This window comes from Nanorana parkeri, unplaced genomic scaffold, assembly GCF_000935625.1.
Source record: "Nanorana parkeri isolate BGI_ZX_2015 unplaced genomic scaffold, ASM93562v1 scaffold1536, whole genome shotgun sequence".
NCBI lineage: Eukaryota > Metazoa > Chordata > Amphibia > Anura > Dicroglossidae > Nanorana > Nanorana parkeri.
The window spans coordinates 142746-158699 of NW_017307804.1; the positions used below are offsets into that span (position 1 = coordinate 142746).

Here is a 15954-nt window from a genome sequence, read left to right on the forward strand (position 1 = left end):
GAGAGAGGGATGGATGGATGGAGAGAGAGAGATATGGATGGATGGATGGATAGAGAGAGAGAGAGGGATAGATGGATGGATGGATGGATAGATATGTAGATTAGATCTTTTGGATTGAAGAGAAGTTGAGATGAAAGCTCTGGTGTTCTCTGGCCCTTTAAGGCATCACTCTCTACAATTTCCCCATTGATAACCTCTGACACGGCAGATGGGCTCAAATCACGGCTCCTCCATTTGTTAGGGAAGAATGGCTGGAGGGGCCTCTGTACAGCGATATTGGATGTCCCTTATCCAGTTTCCTAGATAATCGGCTGTTCCGTTTCATCCGTGAAATATTAATCTCCTTCTCCTCTAAGTAATCTTCTTTACCAGGAACGTGCAGAGGAGACTCTGATTGGTTGGTCAGTTGGTTGTTTTTAATGCTGAAAATCTCTACACCTTACAATTTACTTCTATGGCCAGCGAGCACCTCACCCCTGGGCGGCTCTATTCCTAATGAACGGGGTATTCTGTATATATTTTTGGATCAACACGTAAACATTTGACGAGATATTTTTGAACAATGTATCGGGTTTCCCGTCCAATAATCTCAGAGACAAAATCTGACAACTCTTCTACTTTTTGCCCCACGTGACACCTTGTATCTTGTGATCCGATTTTCTCATCAGTCCACTGGGCCATTCTGAATAACAGTTCCCCAGATCTAAGGCGCCATCTAATATTTCCACTAATCCGTTACTGCCCCGTTACTCCCTGCTGCCCCGAGGCCGGGCCTTGGTTGGCCTTGTGGGAAATCCGGCCCTGGGTAGGGTTGACCAAGACTTCTTAATACCTGTTGCATGTTATAATGCATTGCTGAGCCTCCGCATGCACTAGAATGCAGATCATAATGGCCATTTTTGAAAATGCAACGTCAAGATGGGACACTGTTTTTTATCATGGGGAACGTAGGGAACGCGTGCATTACAAATAAGCACGGTAAACGAACCCTTTGGATGGGGATGGGATACTACATACTACAGGATCGGATTCCTCAAGTAGCTGTTGCAATGCTATAAGCTCCAGTTCATCCACGTGCTGAGACTTGTAGTTCACCTGCTGAATCCAGGGCCCAACATACATGTCCTCCGGGCCCAGGGGTGGAGGGTGTCCTTGATTGCTCCCTGGGTCAAGTCACGGGCTGAGACTTGTAGTTCACCTGCTGAATCCAGGGCCCAACATACATGTCCTCTGGGCCCAGGGATAAAGGGTGTCCTTGATTGCTCCCTGGGTCAAGTCACGTGCTGAGACTTGTAGTTCACCTGCTGAATCCAGGGCCCAACATACATGTCCTCCGGGCCCAGGGATGAAGGGTGTCCTGGATTGCTCCCTGCGTCATCCATCATTGTTTGGGGATTTCTGTCAGGAAGTTGCCCGTCCTTCTCCGCCTTCTCACCCCTGCTTTATAACAGCTCCTGATCCCCTCCACAGCAGTGGTGAGGACTCCTGCGTTTGCTCTTTTCTTGGTCGCAGGGTTGTCTGTGGTTTTTGTGTATCTGTGTACACATGTGTTTGTGTATTGTGTGTGATGTCTCCACTCACATAAAGTGATTAATTAGGCCACACAAAGGGACGGCTTAGACAATGAGTTTGTATGTGAATTTTCCATTCCCCCTTGGGGGCTTCTCATGTAAATGAGCCGGGGAGGGGGGGGGCTTCTTTTATTCACTAACGAGTGGTCCTTAGTGGAGCACTCTCATATCCTGTGTAATACACAGCCGGAAAGATTTCCACTCCTATCGTTAGAAGGGTCGGCCATTTTGTATGTGCTCTGCAGAAAATTCCCTGCTTCCCTCATTTACATGATAGCTTTGGAGTTGGTGTGAATTCAGACCTGGCAGTGTTTCTGTCCTCTGTCATTGACCTCTGAGTAAAACTGTGAGGTGCCTCACTAGTGGGATAACCAGCAGGAGGTCCTAACTCTCAAAAATACACCTTTAGTTATCACTAGAGGTGTCACCAGCAGGAGGAAGGAGGTTCTGATTCTTCTGTATAGATCTTTAGTTATCACTAGAGGGATCACCAGCAGGAGGTCCTAACTCTCAAAAATACACCTTTAGTTATCACTAGAGGTGTCACAAGCAGGAGGAAGGAGGTTCTGATTCCTCTGTATAGATCTTTAGTTATCACTAGAGGGATCTCCTGGAGGAGGAAGGAAGTCCTGATTCGTATAGATCTTTAGATATCACTAGAGGGATCTCCAGCAGGAGGAAGGAGGTCCTGATTGCCTTATATGCATAATTAGTTATCACTAGAGGGATCTCCAGCAGGAAGAAGGAGGTCCTGATTCCTCCTATATAGATCTTTATTATCACTAGAGGGATCACCAGCAGGAGGAAGGAGATCCTGATTGCTCTGTATAGATCTTTAGTTATCACTAGAGGGATCTCCAGCAGGAGGAAGGAGGTCCTGATTGCCTTATATACATAATTAGTTATCACTAGAGGGATCTCCAGCAGGAGGAAGGAGGTCCTGATTCCTCCTATATAGATCTTTATTATCACTGGAGGAATCATCAGCAGGAGGAAGGAGGTCCTGATTCCTCTATATAGATCTTTATCACTAGAGGGATTACCAGCAAGAGGAAGGACGTCCTGATTCCTCTATATAGATCTTTACTTATCACTAGAGGGGTTCCCAGCAGGAGGTAGGTGGTCCTGATTCCTCTATATAGATCTTTATTATCACTAGAGGGATCACCAGCAGGAAAAGGACGTCCGGATTCCCCTATATAGATGTTTATTATCACTAGAGGGATCTCCAGCAGGAGGAAGGAGGTCCTGATTCCACTATATAGATCTTTATTATCACTAGAGGGGTCACCAGCAGGAAAAGGAGGTCCGGATTCCCCTATATAGATGTTTATTATCACTAGAGGGATTACCAGCAGGTGGAAGGAGATCCTGATTCCTCTATATAGACCTTTAGATATCTCTAGAGGTGTCACCAGCAGAAGGAATGAGATTCTGATTCCTCTATATAGACCTTTAGTTATCACTAGAGGAATCTCCAGCAGGAAGAAGGAGGTCCTGATTCCTCTATATAGATCTTTATTATCGCTAGAGGGATTACCAGCAGGAGGTCCTGATTCCTCTATATAGATCTTTATTATCACTAGAGGGATTACCAGCAGGAGGAAGGAGGTCCTGATTCCTCTATATAGATCTTTATCACTAGAGGGATTACCAGCAGGAGGTCCTGATTCCTCTATATAGATCTTTATTATCACTAGAGGGATCACCAGCAGGTGGAAGGAGGTCCTAACTCTCCAAAATACACCTTTAGTTATCACTAGAGAGATCCCCAGCAGGAGGAAGGAGGTCCTGATTCCTCTATATAGATCTTTATCACTAGAGGGATTACCAGCAGGAGGTCCTGATTCCTCTATATAGATCTTTATTATCACTAGAGGGATCACCAGAAGGAGGAAGGAGGTCCTGATTGCCTTATATACATCAGTAGTTATCACTAGAGGGATCTCCAGCAGGAAGAATGAGGTCCTGATTCCTCCTATATAGATCTTTATTATCACTAGGGGGGTTCCCAGCAGGATGAAGGAGGTCCTGATTCCTCCTATATAGATCTTTATTATCACTAGAGGGATCACCAGCAGGAGGAAGGTGGTCCTGATTCCTCTATATAGACCTTTATTATCACTAGAGGGGTCACCAGCAGGAGGAAGGTGGTCCTGATTCCTCTATATAGACCTTTAGTTATCACTAGAGGGATCACCAGCAGGAGGAAGGAGGTCCTGATTCCTCTGTATAGATCTTTAGTTATCACTAGAACTGTTGTGACAGCTTGGTCACAGTTCTGGGGGGGTGCGGATTGACTGCACCTCAGAACAACACAGCGACGCATATATGCGGCAGCTGACCATTGGGGACCACCCACTGTGCTGTCACACACTGTGTATGCGTTATGCTGTCATAGAGAGGTTAATATCATTTCAAAAGTTGTTTTTTTCTAAATATTAAATCTGCGCTTTCATTAAGGAACTATTGATGTTTGGTTTTTGATGCATCATTGCCCGTTGCATGAAATGGGTCCATTATTTTCCCATGGGCCCTCAATGCCTGTCCACAGACCTAGCACTCTGCCAAATGTCATTCTTTCCAGTGCACCTCAAGGCAATGCATTTGTTTTTTGTTAGCATAAGTTGTGGTGCACCAAAGACGCATTTCTTTCTTTTAAGCATGTATGTGCTTTGGGGTGTCATTAGAAATTAATAGGTGTGTGTGTAACGCAGCGCATACTCTGTTCTTTGGCACGTTGTCACGCATCAAAACGCACATGAACTTGCACCACAATGCCAGCGTGCAAGTGAGTAAACATGTAAAAGAATACCTGGCAATACCTGGTGACCCTGCCATGAGGGTTCTTTTTCATGCACTGCGTAGAATTGGGTGACAACATTTGTTTTTACTTTTTATCAATTTTTTTTTTATTTACATTTTTTTTCACTTAACTTTATTGCTATCACACAGGCGCTAACTCTAGAAAAAAGCAGGGCTAATTGTAGAAAAAAACTCCACGCCCGGCGACTGTGCTGCCCCTCTACTCTTTGCCGCCCCAAAGGCCAGGCCTCGGTGGCCTTGTGGGAAATCCGGCCCTGGTGGTCACCCTGAGACACACAACCCTGGTTGAAACCACCTGAGTGTCTGTAGGTGTTATGTTTGCTCCTTTGCAGAAGCTGCTTTTTAAGCACCAAGAAGCAGCATCTCCAGTACTAATGCATAGTAAAGCATGCATAGTAGCCTGCATTTACCTATTTGTTGAACGCAAGACATAATACACATGCGGCCAAGGTCCAGCTGAAGTCATCAGGCTGAATCTGCATAAAACATTGCTGGGACTACATACAAATCAAATCCCAGGAACCATTGGCTATTGTGTGATTTACAACAGGAGTACATTGTTCACTTTGCTATGTAAACCTGTGTTGGCTTTGATGGCCCAGTCATGTGCAAAGGAATTTTAAAAGAGACAGGGCTTTGCTTTGAACATGGCTGGGTGACTAAAATGAACACGGCTAAGCTGAGTCAAACTGTACTTTAGTAAGCCAACCCCAACCTATCCGTGCTCATTATAGAACGTTTTATTTGGCAAGGCCCCACGTCACTATATACCCAAATATTAGACGCTTACTGAGCTATAAATAAGAGCAGAATTGTTCTCGGCTTGGCACTGTTAGTTTTAGGCTTGAAGCTCTTGGTTCTGACAATATATGTACATCCTGAAGCTCACCCTAGTGTTCCTTCTAGTTCCTAACACTAACTATCCCCAAATACTCAACCGTCCCCTGTCTGAACCCTAAACCAGTGTCGTGGGTATAAACCACCCCACACAGGTACATAAAGTGGACTGTACCTGGGATTTACCCTCATCTTAACACTTGAGCCCTGAGACCTAACTATTACCCTAAAACTTGACTCCTGACACCTATCCTTCACCCTAACACTTGACTTCTGACATCTAGCCCTTACCCTGACAAATGACTTCTGAAACCTAGCCCTTACCCTGACAATTGTCTCCTGAAACCCAACCGTCACCCTAACAATTGGCTCCTGACATCTAGCCCCCACCCTAACACTAGACTGCTGACACCTAACCATCACTTTAACAATTGGCTCCTGACAACTAACCCTCACCCTAACATCTGACTCCTGACACCTAACCCTCACCCTAACACTTAACTACTGACACCTAACCGTCACCCTAACAATTGGCTCCTGACATCTAGCCCCCACCCTAACACTAGACTGCTGACACCTAACCATCACTTTAACAATTGGCTCCTGACAACTAACCCTCACCCTAACATCTGACTCCTGACACCTAACCCTCACCCTAACACTTAACTACTGACACCTAACCCTCACCCTAACACTTAACTACTGACACCTAACCCTCACCCTAACACTTAACTGCTGACACCTAACCGTCACCCTAACAATTGGCTCCTGACATCTAGCCCTCACCCTAACCCTCACCCTAACACTTGACTCCTACAACCTAACCCTCACCCTAACACTTGACTCCTGACATCTAGCCCTCACCTTAACACTTTATCCCTGCACCCAAACCTAAAACATGGCTACGGACAACTCATCTTTACAATATTATTTTACGCCTGACACTTCACCTTCATCCTAACACTTGACTCCTGACATCTAGCCCTCATCCTAATACTTTACCCCAACACCTAAACTATTACTAGTTACACCTAACCCCTAGAATAACATTTGATCCCTGACCTTTACCCCAACATTTACCCCCTGACACCTAACTCTTACTGCAACACTCGACCCCTAACACATTACCCTCACCATAACACTTGAACAATGACACCTAACCCTTACTGTAACACTTGATCCCTAACACCTAAGACCTCACCATGACACTTGATTCCTGACATCTAACTCTTACCATAACATTTGATCCCTGACCCTTTCATGAAGACTTAACCTAACGTAACCTTAACACTGACACCTAACCGTTACCATAACACTTGACCTCTTACACCTAACCCTCACCTTAACCTTCACCGTAATACTTGAACCCTGACCTTAACTAAATACTTAACCCCTGATACCTAACCCTCCCCATAACACTTGACCCCTAACCTAACATTCAATCTAACCCCTGAAGTGAGCCCTTAACACTTAAAGTGATATTAAAAAGTCAAAAGGTTTTTAAGCTATCTCAAAATGCTGACAAAATCACTTACAATGGACAAATGAATCAGCTGGTCCCCTGAACACTGGCCCAGATATCCTGTTTTAGGGTGGCTCCTTTCCCTTGCAAATGGTTGGGTAAAAGTGTAAAGAAATACTTTGCTGGGCAATGTACCGTATATATTGTATGCCGGATATGGCTTTATTATTAAAAAAAAGATTGAGAGTTTAATACTACTTTAACCTTCCCCCAACACTTAAAGCGACACTAAACTCAGCAGTTAAATCTTAAAAAATACATTCAAGTACCATAACTATGAACATAAATGTATCTTATTTGTTTATCACTCGGCTGTAGATCCTCAAATCATCTCCAAATTAGTGCTGACATTGTCCTTCCTTCTGGAGGGTGACTACTTCTGTTCTCCATGGTCCCTGTGTGTGTTGTTAAGTAGTCACCGCTCCAAGCTCGCTCCCGGGATGGACTACAATCTCATGTTTAGTTTACTCATTTGTATTGAGATTGTAGTCCCTCATGGGAGTGAGCTTGGAGCGGTGACTATGGTCCCTGTGTGTGTTGTAAAGTAGTCACCGCTCCAAGCTAAAGTAGCCACCCTCCAGAAGGAAGGACAGTGTCAGCACCAATTCAGAGATGATTTGAGGATCTACAGATGAGTGATACACAAATAAGATACATTTCTGTTAAAGGAGAACTATGGGGTTAAGGCTTTTCACCATAGTTCTCCTTAGGGTAACGGGAGGACACAAACTAGCGTCCTCCCGTCACCCTAGGCTCAGTATACCGCGAGCTGCTGCTTGCGGTATACTGAGACGCCACAGCTGAAACGGATCTTGACAATTATGCCGGGATCAACCCAGCTGCGTGACTAACAGCTGGCTCTGCCTATCTAGAGGCAGAGCCAGCTGTACCCTCCCCCGTCCGTTCCGCCAGTCAGCGCTGGCGGGGAGGGGGAATCCAGCCCCTCAGAGAGCTGTGACAGGATCGAGAGGTGAGCAAACGCCGGTATGTGTTCGCTCACTTCCCGATCTACTGAGCCGACCTGTGACAGTCTCATTGTCACAGGTCGGGTAAAACTATGAGGTGAGTGAAAAGCACCCACCTCATAGTTCTCCTTTAATAGTTAAGGTCCTTGAATGTATTTTTAAGATTTAACTCCTAAGTTTAGTGTCATTCCAATTCGCCCTGAGAAAACATTGACACTGAATTGTGAGCACTGATACAGTAGCTCCTGATTTTGTAAATTCAACACTAAATTTTAACGGCTGATCCCATATGTTTAGTAACTTTAAAACTCCAAGTGAAGGTCAATAGATAACAACACAGAGAGGTATTTATCATAACTGTGATTAGCCCTGGAATGTAAAGACAGTTGGCAGCAATGGGAGGTGAGTTCTGACTGTAATGCTAAAACGTGTGCCTACGCTTGCCTGCATTGCTTCCTGTGTCACCCCATGCAAGCATGGCCAGCCTTGAGCCTCATACATGGTTAGAATTGTATTCGAAAAAATGTGTTTTCAAAATGTTCATTCACTTTTCTAATAGTTGATGGGGTAAACTTGACCATCAATTTCGAAAGTAGTGATGAAAAAAATCGAAGAAGCAGGATGGAGAATTTTTCTCAAACTACCTAAATTCTAACAACAGACATGGTTTTGGTTAAAGAAACTCCGTTCATTTCAAAACTGAATGTTAAAATTAAACAAACATTCGTTAAGTTTCCCTCTTGCATTATCAAATGTTCTGATGAGATTTTATGTATGATCGCTCATACGAACATCTACCAGCGTATGGCCAGATTTAGGCAGCCACACATGCAGCAATGAGAGCTTTCTAAGCATTCTGTTATTTATTACCGCCACTGAAGATTTGCAGGTTTATTACCACTTTACATTTGATTGACGCACAGTCCCACACGAGAATCTAAAAATGGAAGCGAATATGCCACGTGTACAAACAGGACATCTAATCTGGACAATATTTTCTGATTGGTTTAGTCAATGACCAGAGAATGATCATGCTATAGAATGAACATGGTGTAAACATATTGTATTGGTAGGTAGGACTGATTCATACATTATTCCCCTGCCCCCGACTTAATCTCATGAGAACACAAGCCAGCGGCCAGAACATCTAATCATTTGGACAATGTCTTCTGCCTTCAAGATTGGTTGGTCAAGGGCCAAAGACTGACCATTCTATAGAATGATCATGCTGTATACATATTGTATTGGCAGGAAGGACTGGTGAATACACTGTTCAGACACCTCCCCCCCAACACTGTTTTAATCTCACGAGAACAGAAACCATTGGCCAGGACATCTCATCTGGACAACAATTTCTTCTGCCTTCAAGATTGGTTGGTCAAGGGTCAGAGAATGACCATTCTATAGAATGATGATGGTGTGAACATACTGTATTGACATAAAGGACTGAACCAGAGAATGATCATGCTATAGAATGAACATGGTGTAAACATATTGTATTGGCAGGTAGGGCTGATTCATACATTATTCTGAGTCCCCTGTCCCGGAATTAATGTCATGAGAAGAAGAGCCATCGGCCAGAACATCTAATCTGGTCAATGTCTTCTGCCTTCAAAATTGGTTGGTCAAGGGCCAAAGAATGATCATTCTATAGAATGATCATGGTGTAAACATACTATATTGACAGGAAGTACTGGTTTATAAACTGTTCAGACCCTCTACCCCCCATCCCTGGCTTAATCTCACAAGAACAGAAACCATAAGCCAGGACATCTAATCTGGGCAATGTCTTCTGCCTTCAAGAATGGTTAGTCAAGGGCCAGAGAATGATCATTGTGTAAGTTGATTATGGTTTATACACTGTTCAGCACCCCCACCACCAATGTTTAATCTTATGAGAACAGAAACCATCAGCCAGGACAATCTAATCTGAACAATGTCTCCTGCCCTCAAACTGGCTGGTCTAGGGTTTGTCTAACCAGGTCCTACCCATAGACACCTCTACTCCTGTATCACACAACTAAGATGGTCGACACTAATATTGTTTGTTGGTCAGCTGAGAAATGTCTTCTACGAGTGTTAAGTCTCTGCACTAATCAAATTAGGTGAAAACGTATTTGTTCTAAAGAGAAGGCCAGTAAAACAGTTAGCTGAACCAGGTGTCACAGCTTACACATGCACAACCGGGGCACGTGATGAGCAGATAAAACAGAAGATTTTCAGGGTGACAAAGAGAATTATGCACAGCACTAATCTTTAAATGGGATCCATGCTGGTGACCATGAAGTTCAAAGCTTCAGAATCCTAAAGTACATTGCCCGATATTATCTTCTGTGAAGCCTGTAGCTTTCTCCAGGGGACAGGGCTTTATTTGAGGGGGGAGGGGGGGGGGTTAGCAATGACCGCATTAATATGCAAAGTTTCTAATGAAGTTACTCTTACAAATAAGGCTGCAAACGCACCTCTGTTTGAGGAGGATTGCACACACTGTGCCTGAATGCCGGCTGGCTTTGATCATCTTGGTAATCGTCCAGTTTTAAGTAGCATTTGAAGCTGAAGTTTAATCTTCTTATATTTTGGGTCCTCTCCTCCCCCTCATCAACATGCTAATGACATGTTTAAATAAAACCTTTACGTTTTCATCTCATACTTTATTTTAGACCCAGTGATGTCATCACTGGGTCTTTGTGCAAAACAGGCAGATCATGGCTGGTGGGAGTGGTGGGAAGGCTGCTGTACATAGCTTCCTCAGAACATCACAGCACCCTGCCTCTGTACTCTACTAAAGAGCCCTCAGCCCTGGGAGGAGTTATGCAAATATCAAAATGTGTTAATGTTTGGGTGTCAGTCTGGGTGAGTAGGTGTTCCTAGTCAAGCTCTATTTGCATATAGACCTCTCTAGGTACCACCCACACATGGTGGCAGAGACCGGGGTAGGGAGTCCCAAGTGGAACCAAATGTAGAAGGAAATGGGGGGGGAGGGGGGGAGGTTGCACCACGGCTGGTAGTAGAATCCAATATGGTATTTTATTCTTAAAGCTCAATAAAATAGGACAGCCAATGTGTTTAGGAGGTCCACAGTATACCATAGGTTACTTTGTGGCTAGGATAGGTTAGGATAGTTAGCAGTTGTGGATGAATGATTAAAGCTTTAGTAGAAGGTATGTACACTCCCTCTACTAACTTCACAAGGTAGCCTATAATCCCTAATGGAGGGAGATATTGTGGATTCTGTAATTTCAAGCCTGATGAAGGGGACCCTATGTGTTTTGACATGAAGCGTCAATAATCAGACGTGTTCTTCACTTCAATATGGTGTGTTCAATATTATCTTTAACAGGTTTCAGTATTGGCGGCGCCATCCGCGGTCATTTTCGAGCACCCACGCCGAAAGTGATGCCCGGTAAGGAATGCAGCAGGATTCTGGAATACATTGTGGACCCCAAAACACAGCAGCTGTTCTATTTTATAGATATTGATATTGGACTGTACTCAGGGGCGTATTTACCGCGAGGCAAACTAGTGGTGCCGCCGTACGCCAACGCCTAGTGCTGCGGTTCAGAGAAGGGGAGAGAACCGGAGGCCATCTTAGCATGCATTAGGAATCAAACCCTGAAATGGGTCCTCACCCTTCCCCTGCACTATCCCAAAAGGTTTTGCCTAAAAATACACTTTATTAGTGGGAATGTGAGAGTTTAGGGTGTTTTTCGATTTTTTTGAAGGCCAACTGAAGGCAAAATATGTTTCTTTGTTTTGCTTATTATTTCTTGTAGACTATAATTGTTCCTTTTTTATGTTATAGTCATAGTTAGTCAGATTGAAAAAAAGACTCAAGTCCATCGAGTTCAACCTATAGAGACATCCGCCATATGTAGACAGCCAACGCCTATCAGCCAAGACATGGAGATGTTCCTGGCAAGTTGAAGGACTGGCAGATGTATTCCAAGGTCTGGTAGATGTCCTACCATCTTGCTGTGTACATGATCCGTGGCATGCGGTTTTGGGAGCTCCCTGCTGGGTGTGTATCCTTCTCGCTCTGTGTATTGACTGATAAATACACATTTCCACAATGGCCGTCTGTGTACAGTCTACTCCAGGCATCATGTCCTCCCCTTGAAGAGGAGCTGCAGATCCCAGGACCATACACTGAAGATTTGCATGCCCATCCCCCATTCAATTACTGCCCAGGTACAAAGACTTATTATCCTCTATGGATCAGAATATAAAAGGTGAAGAAGATGCTTTGTCTGTCCTACATACATCAGTTGGATAATAAAACCAGGAGAATGGATGGGAATTATGAAGGAGAAGGTTTTCTGCTCCCTGACCTACAAGTGCAATGTCCAGGTCAACGGGAGGTGGTCCCAGCACCACATCTTATATAAATGGGCTCCTAAACCCCACAGGGCCCTTGCACAGTTGCACAAATGGTGCCCCCACCCCCAATCTGTTGAATAAAGTATAAAAAATCCAAAAAGTGATACACCAAGATCCAGAGTTACTCAGATATGAGGTTACTGGGGACTTCCAATATTCCTCAGCCTAGAACTGGCATTATTGGAACTTTTTGGATACAATGACCCTCCATAAAGAATTCCATGCCCTCCTTCATTGGCACTTATTATATATGGTTGGTTTGGATGCATATGGTGAGCTCTCGACAGGTGCGGTGTGGCTGCTCACTGTATATACGCGTTCATCCGAAATCTGAGCCGTCTCAGCAGAGATTAGGAATCCAGTAGATGACTCGTTGTAGCCTGCTTTCACTTGTCAGTCAGTCCGGCCCTGCTACTTAAAGGACTAATTACACTCCCATTTGTCTGTATAAGTCAGCCATTACCCAATTACACTGTAAGCTCCCTCTATAATAGAGGCATGCCTGTACCTCCCCCTTGGAGTGATTGATGGCTTGTTTAGGAAACATGCTACATGTATGAGGGTGTCACAGACATTGCTGGACAGGTTTACTTGGTTTCATGATAGTCCTTTGGCTGAGTTGATGATTCATAGTGATAAGACATTGTTGTAGATATTGCACCAGCGAGATAAGAGGGAGTATTGATCTCTGTGATATAGATTGTATGGGGAGAAGAGTGACCGGCGTTCCTGGAAAGTACAAGGATGATCTAATCAAGGCCTTGAGACACAATCCTGGTGTATCTAGATAGAACCCTTGCACTAAATTCATAAAAGGTTGGTGACAGTTCCATAGATACTGACACCTGCAACAATGTTGTTATATGTGACACTTCTCTGATACGTCACTAAGGCTGAGACAAAATGATTAAACAAATACCACCATTTCAAGGTTAAGAACACTGGAGGTCATTAAGACCATTGTCATCATGGAGGAAGCAGGGCCCTGACACAAACACTACCCCCTCCCTTTCCAAGTCACTGGGTTGCTACTATGCTGTAGGCCCACAGCATCACTGGTTGTTAGGACACTGTTGACCCACAGCATCATTGGTTGCTAGGGCATCGTTGACCTATAGCATCAGTGGTCACTAGGAAATTGTTGTCAGACAGTGACACTGGTTGCTAGGACATTTTCGACCCATAGAATCATTGGTTGCTAGGATATTGCTGCCCCATGGCATCATTGGTTGCTAGGGCTTTGTCGGTCCACAGTGTCATTGGTTGCTAGGGCGTTGTCGGCTTGCAGTGTCATTGGTCACTAGGACATTGTTGCCAGACAGTGTCACTGGTTGCTAGGAAATTTTCGAACCATAGAATCATTGGTTGCTAGGATATTGCTGCCCCATGGCATCATTGGTTGCTAGGGCGTTGTTGGCCCACAGTGTCATTGGTTGCTAGGACGTTGTCGGCTTACAGTGTCATTGGTTGCTAGGACGTTGTCGGCTTACAGTGTCATTGGTTGCTAGGACGTTGTCGGCTTACAGTGTCATTGGTTGCTAGGACGTTGTCGGCTTACAGTGTCATTGTTTGCTAGGACATTGTTGGCCCACAGCAGAATAGGTAGCTAGCACATTTTCAGCCCATAGCATCATGGGTTCCTAGGACATTGTCAGCCCACAGTGTAACTGGTTGCTAGGATATTATCGGCCCACAGCGTCACTGGTTGCTAGGACATTTTTGGCTTATAGCATCATTAGTTGCTAAGACATTGTTGCCCCAAGGCATCATTGATTGCTAGGACATTGTCTGCCCAGTGTCATTGGTTGCTAGGACATTGTCAGCCCATAGCGTCACTGGTTGCTAGGACATTATTGGCCCACAGCATCATTGGTTGCTAGTACACTGTCTGCTGCACAGCACCATAACAACCAAGGACACTGTGCAGCCGACAGCATCACACTAACCAGTGACACTGTGAACCAACAACGTCCTAACAACCAATGACACTTTGTTAGGTGCATCATGCGTTGCATCCTACTGTACAGTGCACTGGGGGGCCATTCACAATGTATGTCACTGAACCATACACAGAGGGTTACTGCGCAAGTGTGCATGTGTCCTAATTCAAAGTGGACCCAGCATATTTTTCATGTTAAGTTCATATATGCCAAGCGACATCAGGTATCTATTCCCTCTCATAGAGATCACATTACTCCCCCTGACAATGCCTTCATCTGCTTTTCTCTCCGGAAGAACGGCGCCATCTTTGTTTAGGCCTTACCCAGGTTCATCATCTACTTCCTGGACTGGGATGTCAGCTCAGATATTACACAATCATGTAACAACTGGGGGCTGTGCAGATCTTGTGTTCACAAATGTCTGACACAATCAGCCCCTCACCTTGTGACATGTTCAGCCAAACTGAACAAATTTAACACATCAACACAATGCATGACAACGCAAGCGCATTTGCACGCTAAATGCAACGCACGTGGTGTGGATCCAGCCTGAGGCAGGCTTCCTCATACATGTCCCAGGCTGTATGGGGCTGACATTGCACTACATCAAGTGTGTGCACATACAGCGTACACATAGCAGTACATCATTGTGTGTGCACATGCAGAGTACACATAGCAATGCACCATGTATGTTCACATGCAGAGTACACAGGAATCCATGTGTACTCCCCACAGACATACATGCACAATTGCACATGTGACAGTTTGACCTCTGGCAACCACATGAATGAATAACTTCCCAGCCGCCGTCCCCGCCCACTCCTCCCTTATATGGAATATCCGTTCAGTTAAAGAGCCTCTGCTCGCTGCCTCATTGGCCCGGCCGCCGCTGATTGACAGGCCACTTACTTCCTCGTTCCTCGCAAACATCAAAGAAGGGGGCTGGACGCATGCAGAACCAAAGAGGCCGCCGTCCAGTAGGCGAGCGGGTGCCGGCGGGAGGGGGCGTGGCCGCAGCTCCTGGGATAAAGCTCGCGTTCCCCATTGTTAAGGAGATTTAAAGGGGCCGTGGAGCGGGGCCAGCGCGAGATAGAGGCCGGGCGGAGGGACGCAGGAGGCGGCCGCGCCCCGTGGGAAAGGCCGGGGATTACGCACCAGGAGTAGGCCTCGCCAGTGTGGATTGTAATAGGGTCAAGTCGCCGCGTTGGTTGTTGGTTCTGTTGAGCCCGAAGAGGCTCCCCGCACACACCGGACTATGGAGCCGCCGGCCGCTAAGAGGAGGTGTTCCGGCCTGACCCCCAGGTACAAGCCGGACTCCCTGCTGGATCTCAGTGCCAAGAAAGTGGCCGAGACCTGGGCCTTCGAGCAGGTAAGCCGCCCTTGTCCGTCGATCGGCTGTACGATCAGCGTTGACTGTCCCGGACCTATCATCGGTGTGTGGCCGGTCATTACAGCGATGATCGGCCGATGTGTACATCGGAGTGATCACAGTGATCGATGATTGTCTGTCCGGCATTTCCTGTCTTCTCGTAGCCGGAGAATGAATACACGATCACCGGATCTATTTATATCCGGCCACAGCACAGCTCCATTCATCATCTGGAGGATGTGACATCCGAGGACGGATCCGTCACCGGACCCCATCGGCTGGATAGTCAGGGGCCATCTATAGACCTCCATAGAGGTGTTCAATCACAGGGGCCATCCGCGGGGTCTATCGGGGTGACGATGACACTGATCACGTGATCAAAGAACTAGAACTGATACATCAGATACATTATATATACACACTGACCAATTCTAGAGAACTAGAACTGACACATCACATTCTACAATGTTTCCATTATTATTCTACAGATGTATAGTATGTGTGTGTATATGTATATGTATATGTGTGTGTATATATATATATATAT

The 15954-nt window shown here is 45.3% G+C and overlaps 1 protein-coding gene across 2 annotated transcripts in view; it reads left to right on the plus strand.

Moving 5' to 3' along the window:
- The first annotated feature begins 15272 nt into the window (after nt 1-15272).
- The window catches only part of ZSWIM4 (zinc finger SWIM-type containing 4), a 27462-nt gene continuing 26780 nt past the window's right edge, over nt 15273-15954 (plus strand). For both annotated transcript variants that reach the window (XM_018570464.1, XM_018570466.1), the window contains exon 1: nt 15273-15407. In XM_018570464.1, the coding sequence (XP_018425966.1) occupies nt 15294-15407 (114 nt within the window). In that variant the 5' untranslated portion in view covers nt 15273-15293. The remainder of the gene's footprint in view (nt 15408-15954) is intronic.